Source organism: Chenopodium album, chromosome 17 (assembly GCF_948465745.1).
Source record: "Chenopodium album chromosome 17, dcCheAlbu1.1, whole genome shotgun sequence".
NCBI lineage: Eukaryota > Viridiplantae > Streptophyta > Magnoliopsida > Caryophyllales > Amaranthaceae > Chenopodium > Chenopodium album.
In genome coordinates this window covers 47504464-47520748 of record NC_137850.1, presented here as the reverse complement: position 1 = coordinate 47520748, position 16285 = coordinate 47504464, and the positions used below count along the sequence as shown (strand labels likewise).

General features: G+C 35.2%; 2 protein-coding genes across 2 annotated transcripts; both read right to left on the bottom strand.

The window, feature by feature from the left end:
• Positions 1–5281: 5281 nt before the first annotated feature.
• Positions 5282–10115, bottom strand: LOC145589195 (disease resistance protein RGA2-like). Its single transcript, XM_081645742.1, has 4 exons — positions 6254–10115; positions 5813–5835; positions 5432–5489; positions 5282–5325 (listed from the first exon to the last, which is right to left on the bottom strand). Exons 1-4 carry the CDS (start codon positions 10113–10115, stop codon positions 5282–5284), a joined length of 3987 nt encoding a protein of 1328 aa, XP_081501868.1.
• Positions 10116–14863: 4748 nt separating this feature from the next.
• LOC145589193 (protein FAR-RED IMPAIRED RESPONSE 1-like) lies at positions 14864–15583 on the bottom strand. Its single transcript, XM_081645741.1, has one exon. The coding sequence runs from the start codon at positions 15581–15583 to the stop codon at positions 14864–14866; it is 720 nt and encodes a 239-aa protein (XP_081501867.1).
• Between the last annotated feature and the right edge of the window lie 702 nt (positions 15584–16285).

The window sequence follows — 16285 nt, the reverse complement described above, 5'->3', positions numbered from 1 at the left end:
CGATACATTAATTAGATGTCAAAAATGCCTTTTTACATGGTGATTAGCAGGAAACTGTTTATATGCATCAACCTCCGGGTTTTGTTGATCGGAGGGCTCCCTCCCATGTTTGCCGACTCCGCAAGGCTCTCTATGGTTTGAAGCAAGCTCCCAGAGCTTGGTACCAACGCTTTGCAACTTTTCTTATCAAATTGTGTTTTGTCATTACTAAAAGTGACAACTCTCTCTTTACTTTCCGGCGGGGAGATGATATGGCATATTTGCTCTTATATGTTGATGATATCATTTTAGCTACCTCATCTGACAGGTTGCGCACAGGGATCATCTCTCAGTTACAAACTGAGTTTCCCATGTCTGACTTGGGGCCTCTGAGTTATTTTTTGGGTATTGCAGTAACCCGAAAACCTTCTTATTTGCTACTTTCGCAGGAAAAGTATGCATAGGAGATTTTAGAGCCTGCAGAGATGGCCTCTTGTAAACCTGCAGCCACTCCAATTGACACTAAGTCCAAACTTAGTGCAGATGCAGGGCCACCTTTTTGGGATCCTACTTTGTATCGCAGTTTAGCAGGTGCTCTTCAGTACCTTACTTTCACCACGCCAGATATTTCCTATACGGTACAACAAGTGTGTCTTTTTATGCATGATCCCCGGGAACCTCATTATGAGGCATTGAAACGCATTATGCGTTATGTTCAGGGTACCATTGATCACGGATTACATTTATATCCTATTGTTTCTCATCGACTGATTACTTACACTGACGCTGATTGGGGAGGTTGTCCCGATACCCGGCGTTCCACTTCGGGCTACTGTTTTTTCCTTGGGGACAACCTCGTATCTTGGTCATCTAAGCGTTAGCATACTTTATCTAAGTCGAGTGCAGAAGCAGAATATCGAGGCATCGCAAATGTTGTCTCTGAGGCGTGTTGGCTTCGCAATCTTTTGCTTGATTGTCCTCTACGGCAAGCTACTATTGTTTATTGTGATAATGTCAGTGCTATCTACCTTTCTGGCAACCCGGTACAACACCAACGCACCAAACATGTGGAGATGGATATTCATTTTGTTCGAGAAAAGGTTGCTTTGGGCCAAGTTCGGGTTCTCCATGTTCCTACTAGATATCAGTTTGCGGACATTTTCACTAAAGGCTTACCATGAGACTTATTTCTGGAATTTAGGTCCAGTCTTAGCGTATGACCTCCTCCCGCTACGACTGCGGGGGTGTGATAGATATTATATTTATGATAATATTTGTCGCAAATTAGGATAGATTTTATGTATATTTTGTATCCTTATCGTACTAGGCTTCCGAACGTGTTTAGGCCTAGCATTGTAAACTCTATAAATATTGATCAATGGTACACACTCCAGGATGAGGAGTTTTCCTGAAATCTAACAAACATAATACATTCAATGCAGTTAGTTCTTTTTCCCAACCATTATAATAGTAGTAGTAGTAGTAGTAGTAGTAGTAGTAGTAGTAGTAGTAGTAGTAGTAGTAGTAGTAGTAGTAGTAGTAGTAGTAGATAATAACATCAACTAAAAGGTAATGACCTATATTGTGTAGATAAAAATCAACTAAAAGGTAATGACCTATATTGTGTTATCCCATTACCTGAATTTGTTATCTAAAACAATTTTTTACTCCAATAAAACTTATTAAATAATTGTCTTTCATGACACTAAGATAAAAAAAATTGCCTACCTACTATGATTTATATTTGGAAGTAATCTTAAACATTCTTTAACTTGAATAGTTCATCATTATTAGACTCTGTAAATAACCTGTACATGATTGTTCTATTTATGTGATCATATATATTTTTTACAAGAAAAAACTGCATACTTCTTCCATTTCTTTATAGTTATAACATAAATTTTATCACGGTAGTTAAAAAAAGTGGATCTCACATGTTATAATACATTTAAAATGGGATTAAGAGGTTGTTAAGAGTATAATCAAGTGGATCATGAGTTTTAGATTAATGTAATAATACAATTTTCACCATAAAAACCTAGCTTCCTATTATAGTGTATTGCAACTATTATGATAAATCTATTTTACGAAAGTGTTACAACTATAAATTAAAGATAGTAACATTTTCATTTATAAAGTGTAAACTAATACCTATTAGACCATTAGACATTCAATTCATACTTTAAAAAGGGAATGCACTAACTAAATAACATCAAATTAAAATGTTATGACTTATAAAAGTTTAGGTTATTACTTGAAATACTTATAGATAAATATACAAGCGGGTTATATAATGCAAGTAAGCTACATATATCTTTTTTATGTTTTAAACAAATATCGACCTCCTTATATAAAGTAAGAAAAATATATACATTTTATTATATTAGGTCATGTCTAGTATTAATTTATTTCTCGAATTTAAATTAAATAGTGTCGGTATTCTCATATTTATCAACACAATTATATTGCAATATAGATTTAATAATGAATTAAACATTCTATTTTTCATTCTCAGAAGTATGGAACATAATTTAAAATAGGATGAATTTTGTTAATGAAAATATTAAACAAATTTTAGGATAATAACTGATATAAAATAGGTATAATTTTGGTATTATAGTATTTAAAAATAAATTGTAAGATAATAATTGATATTTTTAGTAGGATAAATTTCGGTAATTATAATAATAAATAAAATTTTAGGATATTTTTTTCAAAAAATAAAAAATAAAAAAATTCTTAGGATAATAATTGATATACTTTCCATCAAAAGAAACCCACTACGATTACGTATGAAAGTTTTAAATATATTGCATGTTATATATATTGTATATATCTTTGTAGATAAAAAATAGTTTTATTGATTCATAATTATATACAAATCTGTAGCTTAACTAAAACTACAAAAAAGGAGGTCAAAGATATAAACTAGGAAAGCATATCTACAACCAACTAATTTACAATTATACAAATCAAAAGCAATAAACTAGGAAGGAAAATAATATATTAACTAATTTACATTTACAAAAATATATATAATATATTTAACAATATATATCTAAATGGAAGTAACTAAAACTACAATCTTAAGACTCCATAAATAACGTGTAAATAATTGTGGATTGATTGTGCTTTTATGTTATATATATATTCTTTAAAAAAATCTACATATTATTTATATAATTACGTCATAATTTATTTTCAGGTAATGCCCAAAGTAAACACAGGTAATGCCTTAAATACAAACAGAATATATAAAACCCTTTTTTTCCTATGTAATGACCTAAAGTAGTTTAGGTCATTACCTAATCCACAAACAAGTTCACAAATTATTAATTAATTTTTACGGATCACACTAATGGGATTCGAAAAGAAAAAAATAAATGGGTCGTCTTCTCCAATTACAGTCGGAAGAACACTAATCATTCAACCTAAATCGCTATGCCGCCAACCATCTTTCGTGATATTGGAAAACACACATGCGGGTAATTCTTCCTTAGCAAATACAAAAAAAATTAGATTGTTGTTATGATTTTTATGAACAAAAATCTAAATTCAAAACTGAAAAAACGAAACTGTACACAACAATTCATTTGCTGAAAAAAAAAACGAAACAGAACAACACAATTTATTTACGAATTGACAATTAACAATGATTTTGGGAATGAGTGCAGTGGCTAATCTATGACATGAATGAAGAGCATTGATGAACATTGAAGAACAATGATGAACAATTTTAATATTTTTATTTTTTAATTATAAGTATAATTTCAAAAACTAATTAGATTTTTAAAAATAGATTTTCTAATTTATAATTATGTAAATCTAAAAAAATATATGTATTAAAAAGAATACCTAATATAAATACAATTTTAATACATTATGAACATTAAAAATAATTCAAAAAGAAAATCAAAATACTAAATACGGGCCAATCAAATTTCGCCACAAAAGCAAATTGTGGTGCCTTTTTTAAAGAATGACATCGTAGAATTTTTAATCTACATGACTACATGCATGGTGTAGCTGTTCATTTATACTTAACGCACATTAATGAACATGTTTATTCATTTGTACTTGACGCACACTAATGAACTAAATCAATAGAAGAAACAACCTATTATATATATTAGTAGGAATAATACACTTGATCAGCTAGCAAGATCAGTAATATAATTATTATTAACCTCGATATTCTGCCCAGTATTTTAGTATCCAGGCAAAATGATTTTGGAGCCCTTCAAGTCCCTTCACTTTCATACTTTGGAGTAACATTGCACTTCATCCAAAAATCTGCATTGCTATTTATACGTTTTTGTATAAATTGAGAAAAATCTATGATGTTTTTGTAAGTAATATCATGTTATTCTTTTTTTGTTCCCTTTCAAAATGTATAACAAGTTATTGCCTCTATTCATTTGGGTCTCTAATTTCCTTCATTCTAATATTGGTTCCTGCCATATCATCATAAGTCTAGATATAAATTCTCTCTTTAGGTATATCTATAAACATCAACTCTGTTGGGTTTTTCCCTAAAACTTCATTTGTCAACTTTTTTCGTCAACTATTTCAAGATTTTTTGGTCAACTTTTTTGAACATTATACATTTGACTTTTATTCTAAATACTTCTAGTACAATAAAAGAAATTTTTGACAGGAAATCATGTAATTTGTGGCCTTCCAAATATAGCAAGAGCAATCACTTGATCTGATAGAGCACGTTTTCATGTTAAACCATTTCCTAGGTGTATGTAGCCACGTGTGATTTCTGGAACCAGAGCATCCAACAAATGCATTCCTTCACCAAGGAACCTTTCACACCTTGCTAATTAAAAGAAAAGATGTTGGGATTCTGACACCTGTTAATACTTGAACAAAGCTATCTTCTGAAATCTGGAGTGTTATATTGAGTCTCCTTCAATTTGAACACTTTTACAGATTATCTTTCTTCATGACAAGTATTAGACAAAATTAAAAATAAAAAAAATGGAAAAAGATATAGTACAACATTTAGAACCATATTATTGGATTTGGATGAGGATGAAGCATTGGATCGTAAGGGATGGAGGAGGAAGATTTATGTCGATGACTACACGGAATAATCAAATTTGATTCATGTTAGCCAACTCCACTTATGAGACTAAGGCTTTGATTGATTGATTGATTTAGAACCATATCATAAACAAGCACTTTGCTGCAGCCATGTGTGGTCTGAGACACTATTAAAAGACTAGTAATTGCAATAGACCAAATCAATACAACAGTTACAACTTTCAACAGCATAAGTTGAACTAGAGTGTAATCAATTGTCCATATAGTTGTAATAGAGTGTAATCATGAAAATTTCTGCATAATTGAATTACTAGAAATTTTAAGCATTTTTGGAGTAACAATTGAGTCCATCAACCTTAAGGATCCTTGATTAACGATGGTTTAAAGGAAATTATATTACCTTTTGCTGCGCCATCCAATGTTACAAGCAACTCTTCCCCTTTTAAAGCCAGACTCCCCTGTTTTAAGATAGAGATTATATCAAAACTGGGAATTATAATGTTTATGAAGGTAACTGTGTACAAGAATGACCCAGTAGAGGCATCTTAAAACAATGAGAACCTGAAGCTTGATTAAGTGGCCATTTCTTCAGGAAATCTTCATCAGCATCTTAAATGACATTGTTAGCTAAATGACAAGGCCTAAAATGTTTTATATAACACTCATGGAAGTACAATAGATGCAAGAAACTTTGTCAAGGTTTAAAACTGAGTATCAAGAAATTTACTAGCCAGATATAAATTGGCAATCATAAAGGCCATTACGTTTTACTATGAATTACTGTGGGAATACAAAATTCACACGCTGCATAATGCAGAAACAGTAAAATATAGCTTCAACTATTTGACCATAAGAAATCTGGTCTAATATAGTCTGAATTTTAAGATATATTCTAATTCGATCTAATCATCTACTTAGTTTTATGTACAAGGGTATACATCTATACAATTTATCACTTCTCTCAAATATTAATCATGAAAAAATGGTTGTATAATGGGTAGACATTATTACCTTTGACCAGTTGAGTTACATATATAGTAAACGAACATTGAGTAAACGAATTCTTTCGGGCGCTGATTTTAGTTGTACTCTGAAGCAAATATGAAAAAGGTGTTAGAGAGATGATAAGCAAGTAAGCAATCCATTCTTCAAAAATGTTGCAAAATTAAGAACGGTGAAAAGACGACATTAATAATAAAAACCCCTATTTTATCTGTCATACCTAGTTTAATGTTGGGGATATGTTGGATATTGGACCAGTTAGCACCATTCTTCTTCTTGCATTCCTTCATTAACTCTGGGCTACATTCCCACATATGAAGTTCGGTTAAGGAGGTGAGGTGGCGCATCTCTTCTGGCATTCTTTTCAATTTTCGACAAAACTTAACATCAAGGGATTGGAGAGATGATAAGCCGCCTATTGATGGTGGAAGGCTTTCCAAATTCCAGCAACTCACAATTTGAAGGGAATGGAGAGATGATAAGCATCCTATCCCCTTTGGCAGCTTCACCACCTTTCGGAGTTTAAATAATTTCAAGGAACGGAGAGTGGGAGAAAGGTATCTCCATGGCATCTCTGCGTCACTTCCTTCAATATGAATGCATCCTTCTTCTGTGCTTTTGTTGTTGATGACATCATCTTCATCCTCCAATTCCAACTCAGGAAGCCACGTCAATGTAAGACTCTCAAGGGCATTGAGATGGTCCCACACTCCTCGTCCTGATATACTCTTCAAATTAAAGCAACTATTAATTTCAAGGGAGCGAAGAGAGGACAGGCGGCCGCTTCGGAACACCTCACCCACCTCTCCTGTTTTCAATTCCTCCATTTTCTGGTCACTGGAAATAAAGAGATACGAAAGATGGTGGAAAGATCGGATGGGTAGAGAATTAAGATATGCCAAGTTATCTATACCCACTTCCCTCAATTTTCCATGTCGTCCTTCCTCCTTTTGCTGACTAGTCTCCTTCATAATTGGGCCCAACTCTTCATTAAAACCATACAACTTCAATTGTTGCAGTCCCGGACACAAAGGAAAAGTTGTCAATTCTGGACATGTTCTTATCTCAAGATGAGAAAGTTTTGGTGCTTGCGGTGTCTCACTCTCCTCTGATTCTGAAGATGACTTCCACCATCCCTTCAACTTTGGCAAAACCCAGAGCTTCAGCTTTTCAAGGGAAGGAAAGAATACCAACTCATTATCATCTCCACTATTAATACTACTACTCTCTATATACTCCACTTCTTCTAAACTATATAATTCAAGGACTTTCAAATGACGCAGTTGACTCATCAACGGGAGATGCTCCAACCTTTTGCAGTGTCGAATCTCAATTTCAGCAAGATTTGGAAGACAACTTTTGAGATTCATTGATGAGCCCACAAACAATGTTGTCAAATTTGGACAATCAAATACATAAAGCTTAGAAAGCAGTGGTGCTTGTGGTATCCGATCACTCTCCCCTGATTCTGATGATGATGGCTTCCACCATCCCTTCAACTTTGCCATCTTTTCAATCTTCAGCTTTTCAAGGGATGGAAAGAATACTCCACTAGTATTACTGCTAATCTCCATATACTCCACTTCACTCGAACCACCAAATTCAAGGACTTTTAAATGACGCAGTTGACTCATCAATGGAAGTTGCTCCAACCTTTTGCAATCTTTAATCTTAATTTGAACAAGATTTGGGAGACAACAACTGAGAGTCATCATCCAGGTTGGGAGCCTCACTCCTGGATATTTTAACAACTCTAACTTTCTAAGATTGGAATGGGGTTGTAGGCCTTGCAGCAATTCATCTACATTATTATTCTTCCATGTTTCCCACTTGTACATAATTTCCCATAATTTTGGACTTTCTAATAGCATTCCCCTTCCTACAACTGTATTGTATCTCACGTCTTTTTTAACTATAATTTGCATAGTGCGAGTATAATTGGTGAAACCATCCAAATCTTCAAGCTGACCAACACCGCCAGTTGACCTCCAACTCCAAGCTGCATTGCTTGTCTCAGTTCCACCCACTACAAACATTGTCAGCTTCTGCAGAGAGGTCATGCTATTCATCCCTGGTGGCATGTGTGTTAATTTGAAGCAAGCATAAATATCAAGGTGCCTAAGATTAACTAATTTCCTCAACTCCCTTGGCAACGTTCTTAGTTCCCAACACTTACGCAACTTTAATGTTTGCAAGTTATAAAGATTGGTAATGGAGGAGGGCAATACACGTAGACATCTATTATCTGAAAGGTCAAGATATCTTAGATGCACCAATTCACCTATCCCGCTCGGCACTGTTAGATAAGTACGAGTCAACCACAATACCCTCAAGTATTTCATTTTTGATACCTCCACAACAAGGCTTTTGAAAGAGAAAGGAAGATCATCACATTCATCACATAGACTTGTACGGATCCTTTTCATCTTGTTCAAATTACCAAGAAGATCTTCGGGAGCAATTTTATCAAAATATACATGGCGAGTTGTTTCATTAAAACATCGTGTGCTATAGTTGCATGACAATATTTCTGTCCCTGCTACCTCTTTAGCAAGATCATGAATCAAATCATGCATTTTGAATGATATAATTTCATCGGTGCCCTCGGCTAATTCAACATCTTGGAAGAAGCACCTTTGCAGCAATTGCTTGAAATACTCCCCACCAGCATCTTCAATATTCTCTCCATCTGACGGCATAATGAAGCCTTGAGCCATCCAGAGACAGATCAAGTCCTCCTTGATAAACTTGTAATCCTTAGGGAATACAGCACAATAATTAAAGCAGCTCTTCAAATGGAACGGAAGATAATTGTAACTGATCTTCAACACAGGTATTATGCCATTGCTCTCATCTTGTACAATGTTTGCCAAGTCAGTATTTTTCAAATTATCCCACTTACTTTCATCTTGACCTCGAAGAAGGCTTCCGACCACCCTTATGGCAAGTGGAACATTTGCACACTTTTGAACAATCTGTCTTCCAATATCAACTAATTGTGGCTTCATTGGATACTCCTCTGGTTTGAGTGCCATTTTCTTTAACAACTCCAAAGATTCATCTTCTGAGAGACCCATCAATGTATGAGTATAAAAACTTCCAACAACATCAGCTACATTTTTGGAGCGAGTTGTCACTAATATTCTGCTGACCCTTTCACCTCCAATCAATACCTTTCTCAACTCATGCCACTTACTGGGTTCCTCATTCCATACGTCATCTAAAACAAGAAAATACTTCTTCCCATCCATTTCTTGCCGAAGTGTCATCTGGAGCTGGTCCAAATTCAGCTTATCTTGCTCGATTTTTGAATTTACAGCTGCAAGGATTTGACCAACAATCACTTTGACATTGAAATCATCAGAGACACAAAACCACAACTTCTGAGGGAATTTCTCCACAATTATCTCATCATTATAAACGTGTTGGGCCAGAGTAGTTTTCCCCAAGCCTCCAATACCAACAATGCTGACAACAAAACCATCCTGCTGCTCAACAGAAGTGTTGAGTAACATATCTATCACTTTACGCTTGTCATCCTCCCTCCCAATCATCACATCATCCTCGCACACAAAGGAATGAGTTTCCCTGTTAATTCTCATCTGCTTAGCCGCATCGAAACCAGCAGGGTGTCTAGAGCCAATATCATATCGATGATCTTTGACAATATCATCCAACATCTCCGATATCTTTTTCATCTCTTGAGACCAAGTGAAAGCAGAACGAAACTGATAAGAGCAGGAAAAGTAAAGGCATACCTCATTACACACCTTGTTGTTATTACAAGGCATGAGCTTGTTGAGATGAGCAAGAGTGGTAATCTCATTGAACAAGTCATCGGCTCGGTAAAGAGCCTCCTTAAGCCTCTGGAGCTTGTTACGCTCGACATAGGTGCGACAAGCTTGGTGCAGCCGCTCTTCAACTTCAGCATCAAGGAGCACAGCCTCAATAGTTGACATGGTTTGTCTGAGTTTGTCAAGCTCAGATTCCAAACCCAACACAGCTTCAATTTGGGTCCAAATGGGAGAACCCAGTTTTTCAATGACGAATTGCACCAAACTAAGACCTCCTGAAACATCCATCTCTGTTTCTCTTGTGGGTTAATGGGTTTTTTTTTGAGGGAATGCAGGGTATTTTTTTTAACACAACCAAGAGAGAATGCAGGGTAAAATAAAAGGGAGTAAGTTTTTTTAGTTTGAAATGTGAAGATTATTCAATAAACAGCTTTATTTTAGAGCATCCCAAAATTTTTGTCTCTTAGCAACCTACCCACGATGGTGGAAAACCCCAAAAAGCGAGAGTTTCATTGGGGAGAATAAACAAAACTTCCACTATTCGTACTCCGTAGGAGTATTGAAATAAATAAATAAATGAAAACAAATTGTGAGGATCATGAGGGTATTGAGACAATCAATTATGAAATTACTTTATGACTATTCTCGTGCTCCTCAATCTTTGCGAGGAATCCTGATTGATTAATTTGATTTTGTGAGGAATCCGAGGATCATGTGCAAGTACTCTGTATTTGATTTAGAAACTTTAGGGGCATATAGTAATTGAACTGCTATTTGACGTCCGCAAATTACTCAAAATGCCCGTAAAATCACAATAAAATTACCACTCTACCCTTGAACCACTCTACCCTAAATCATTCTTTTCAACTCCCTTAAAACCAAAAAAACAAAAAACCACCACCACTTTCACCAACAGCCAACCCCCTTACCACCACCACCACAAGCACCCAAAAACACCACTGGAGAACCGCCAAGATGCCGAGGACGAAGAATGTCGGACGGTGAGGGAGGGAGACGGCGTGCCGGAGGAGTAGGTTCGGTTTTTTTTTTACGCTAGACCGAATCGCCCAACATATCCGGTTTGACCATGGTCAAACCGCCTAGAGAAAACAGTTTGACCATGGCCAAACCGGATTCCCTGGGCGGTTTGACCATGGTCAAACCGGATTCCCTGGGCGTTTTGACCATGGTCAAACCGGATATCTTGGACGGTTTGAGCACTGGAATTTAAATTTTTTTTTTATTTAAATTTATATTAATAATATATTTGTTTATTAATTGTTTAATTGTTTAGATTAATTTTAATATTTGTTTAGTAAAAAAAATATTTATTTGAAGTTCACGTTTTATATATAATTTAAAAAAATATTAATTATATATATTTGTTTAATTTAAGTTCACGTTTTATGTATAAGAAATTAAATAATATCTTCGTATATGTTTAGCTTTATTCATTATATGTTTAGGAAAAAAATGATATTGTATATGTTTGTTTTTTTTATATGTGTAGCTTTATTAAATTTATGTTTAGAAATAAAATAATGTATTTGTGTATTTTGAATTTTAAAATAATTAGGTGTATGTTTAGATAATCAACTAATATAGTTTTGTAACAGCCCAATACTTCTCCCTTTTCCAAACCACTTAATTTAAATAAAATAGTGGAGAACCATTAGCATGTTACCGCCACGTGTTAAAACGTTAAGGCTATATCAAAGTATCGCAGCGGAAAATCAAACTTAAGTCTTTAAAATAACATAGTTTAGAAAACAAACAAGTTAAAGTTTACAAACTGGAACCATAAAGGCCCTTATTTAAAACCAAACCAATAATCAAAAACCCAAACATAATTGAAATAGTAAAACATAAATAAGTTCAACACAAAGAACGAATACTCTCAATCACACCAATCCCTTGACAATGCGTATGTCAAATCCCGAACTTCACATCATCAAGCTAACCTGTGCAATACTGCTCCCCAATAATACAAGTGTAATAATTGGATCATCACAGGGTCATTGAAAGGCGAAGGCCATGACCAAAAGAAACACACACAAAAGCACGCAATCAGCAAAGCTGAGTACATACAAGCTACAACACACAAAACCTAGCATGTTCAATAAATTAAAATAAATAAACATACAACACGAATTCATTGATCAGGACTCCACACTTAAACAATTCAATTGACTCGACATACTTACTAATAAATTCCAAACACTTGACTCTTTATATTTAATTTAATTAATTTAATTTGGAGTAAGCAATAGACGAGGTTGTCCAACCCACCAAATCATTTTGGTCCCAAATGACCATTTAAAATAAAAGTTTAGCGCGATGCAAGAATGGGCGCGACTCCATTCTCACAAAGTTAGTCTAGGATCCCATCTAACTTTCATTATAAAATAAAAATGTAAATACCAAAAGAGAAGAGGACATGTTGATCAAACAAGCCTCAAAAAGCCACGGGCTACCACCGTGTACCCCAACCCATAATTGTCAATACTCTAGAAGTGCACACTTTCTAGAGTTTTATTGCTCATCCATGTTTCACTTTACGTGATTACAAATTTAATTAATAGCCGACTCATTCAAGTAGACCATACATAACAATCATACATCAATGCACTTTTAATCTTATTTAAGACAACGGTGATCACATCACAAATTGACCTTTAATTCCTTTAAACTTCCAAATTAACCAAAATTGTTGAACATAGTCAACCCACCTAGCCATTTCGGCTTAATCCACTTTTACTCAACATACTAACAAGTCATGCTTGAGTAATAAATAAAATAATAATAACCTTGTGGAATAATTAATAAATTCATTCCACTTCAACCATTCAATTCCAATCCTTCAATAATCCAAATGTGGTTATCAAACCAAACCAATAAAAGTATGCTTGTATCAACATTCCATACAAACAATTAATCCAATATAATTTAACATGCTTGCATCCATAATTCCATACAAACATAATTAATTCACCAAAACATGTCTCATAAACATAAGCACATGAATTAATTAAATGTATAACCAAACAATTTCCATCCAAGTGTTCTCTAATCATGAAACTAAGTTCTTTTCTTTTGGTACCTAAACATGATACTACTTACAACGAAGTAGACATGTACGTACCTCGTGTAAACAATCCTTTGTGCCACTTTTAATCAATTAAAAGTCTCCTAGGGAATAATCACTTCCTAGAAAACAACCAACAACAATAAATTAACACTTAACCAAATTTCCAGCAATATAAATTTGATTAAAACTCCTTAAAACTTCCTTTAAAACATGTTTATACTTAAATTATCCATAGAAACATTAAATTATCTCTTACCCTTTAAATTCAAGGATAAATTTAAAAAAAAAACTTCGTTAAAAATCAAAAACTGCCCGAAAATCATATTTAGAAGCTGAATTTGGCCACGAGAGGGTGGTGTTCACTACCTTTGGTAATGAGTCTTTCTTAAAACGCTGTTTCCACATGGAAAACACTACTTTTTTTATCAAAATCGGATGAGTTCAGAACCTGGTCGGGATTAAAACGGGATTAATATTAACGAACGGAAATCTAAAAATTAAAACACGAATTTACGTGTTCAAAGTAATCTGGAATTAAGTTAAACTAATCAGTAGTTATAATCACCAAAATTTCAAGACATCATTACTATAAAAGCCCTAAATCAATTGTTCATAAAACCCTAAAATCATGATTTTCAATAATTAAAAACCCTAGGTTATAAAATTATAAAATCTGAAAATTTATAACATAATTATAATCTGAAATTATTAATTTAAAACATCAAAAACATGATTTTGATACTAAATAAACTAATTTCAAACAATAAAATCAAACCCAAAACAATTTAATAAAACAAGATAGTAGAACAAAAATAAAAGGAGGAGGAAAGTAAGACTAACCTTTTGTGTGGGGAAAATTTTGGGGATGTATGGGGTATTTATAGGAGAGAGTGTTGTAGGGTAAGTAGGAATATTGGGCCTCATAAAATTAATGGGTCAATTAAGTAAGTAAAGTGAGTTAGACTTTATTTGTTTGGGCATGAATTATAGAATTAAGGTTCATAAAAAGTTCTTTGTAATAAAATCGTTTATCAGCCAAAATAATTTGAAACTTTTGAAATTAAATCCCGAAAAAATAAAAATAAATATTATAAATAAAATATAATTTCATTTATAATATATTTAAAAATACGGGGGATTACAAGTTTAATATTTTAAGTTGAGTTTAATTAATATATTTGGTAAATTTTAGTTTATATATTAATAGCATTATATTTAGGAAATTAGATAAAAAAAAGTAATTGCATTTATATTTCTATATATATTAAATTTATTGAATCTTATACCAACTACATTTATTAACTAAATAACAGCCACGAAACATGAGGAGGTTAAACATCGAGTTCACACATGTTGAAGGATCAGGTCCTCGACATACACGATCTCGAGGTGTTGATGCTTCTGTTAGGAGGGAGAGGGCAGCTTCTCGAGGCGGGCGGATGATGTCATGTACGATTATGATCCTGATCATGACGACATGGAGGATGCCTCGACTTCCGCTTTCGTCATGCAAGGTAGAGGAGGGAGGTTTGTGGCTTCTAGTAGTGCGAGTACGAGCACTGGCCGTACTCGTAGGTCTCGTGGTGCTCGAGACGCGGATACGACTTGGCTTGTTCAGGAGGCGATGCCGGGGGGTCCAGTTGATGGGAGTCTTATTCCCAGCTACGCGGCTCATATTGCGTCACGTATTTGGGTCGGACAGGATCGTGAGCCGTTGAGGTGCCACAATAGGATTCAGTGGTGCAGGTCGCTGCAGGAGTGGGAGACAGAGTTGAGTGCTGATTTACGTGAGCGCGTTAGTGTCACTGGACTACGACACTTGTCGTCTATCATGCATTCCCACATTGATTGGCCTCTGATCTCTGCGTTCGTTGAACGGTGGCAGCCGGATACGAACACTTTTCACCTCCCTTTTGGAGAGATGACCATCTTGCTTACACGACGTCGCTTACTGTCTGGAGTCCTCCAAATGATGACGAATTCCAATTAGCAGACCCTCTATGGCGCGGTGCACACGACTGAATATTGAATCCATCAACCCTCTGGAACTACCGAGCCATTGTTTAAGCACAGAATGTTGGCTCTCCACCCTACATGTGTTCACGTTGCCAAAGTGCAACACCTGATTCGTCCATGCTAGGATAAACTTCTCCTTGTGTATAAGCCAAGTTTTTCCCACATAATCCACAACGGTACGCCATGACCTTCCCCAAGTATCCCTCATTTGACGCAACTCAAATTCATACTCAGCCTCAGTTGTTGCATTCATGAGTTTTGACCACCTCCCATTTCTAAATTTCTCAGCTAACACCATATCTTTCTTACACAAATGGTATACCTTGGCCAACACATCTTTGTTGATATGCCATCTACATAACAAGAGAGTTGTGTCTGGGAATACCTCTTTCACCGCCTTCAACAGTCCCAACTCTCGATCAGTTAGAATCGCAGTAGGAGTCACTTCAAAACCCATATACATCTTCAATTTCTCCAACACCCACTTGTAACTCTCATAAGACTCTGTCTTCATTAAAGCATACCCGATCAAAAAGTTTTGGTTTGTCGGTATGACCCCAACAATCTCGAAGAACGCCATGTTGTACCTGTTTGTCTTGTATGTGGAATCCATCCCTATGACATGTGGATAAGTTCGTAACATATTTGCCATCTCTGGATGTGCCATAAAGGCATGGGTGACAACACGTGTGTCGGGGTCAGCAGCTACCCAACTAACGTACTTGCTCGTTGGCCAAGTGAAAGAACTGGTTTACGACATCTCTCCCTTCACTATCATCAACCCTTAAACGACTTCTGAAATTGTAGATGTGCCTCATGTTAGGGTTCTCATTGGGATACGCATCTTTCACAGCTGCCATTATGTTACTAGGTTTTGCACATGCTGAACTCATTTGACGAACCAATTGCTTCGCTGCCGGACTTAAACCACTCACTTGTCGATGACCCTCTCGATAAACCATCATAGGATGGTTGTGCATGCCATGCAAACCAGATACAGGAATTATTTGCCACCCAAGATCATCTACCACACATGTGATCTTGATCCGAAAAGGACATTTGATACCCTTTCTTTTTGTGTTTTTTCGTACAGCATTCTCCATATCCCTGTCTTCGGTTGTATTTCTATGGGCACGATCGCACTTCAGATACTTGACCGGCCGACCATCTCGTTGTGTCTTATACGAAGACTTTGCAAGGAAAAAGCCGCAACCAATAGAGATGTTTTGAGCCCATTCAAAGGCCTCTTCAAAAGTTGGGAACATCGTTGACGTTATAAAGACTGCACTGTAGTCAACTCCATCACCCCCACAATCCGTCAATGACGCCTAAACAAAGAAATAACATGAAATTT

Bases quoted from the DNA above. Each gene is read 5' to 3' on its own strand.
- LOC145589195 (XM_081645742.1), bottom strand. From the start codon at position 10,115: ATGGATGTTTCAGGAGGTCTTAGTTTGGTGCAATTCGTCATTGAAAAA. The intron at 5,490-5,812 runs GTAATTCATAGT...ATCTTAAAACAG, and splicing joins GTGAATTTTGTATTCCCACA to GGGAGTCTGGCTTTAAAAGG. The intron at 5,326-5,431 runs GTAATATAATTT...TCAATTATGCAG, and splicing joins ATTGGATGGCGCAGCAAAAG to AAATTTTCATGATTACACTC.
- LOC145589193 (XM_081645741.1), bottom strand. From the start codon at position 15,583: ATGGCAAATATGTTACGAACTTATCCACATGTCATAGGGATGGATTCC.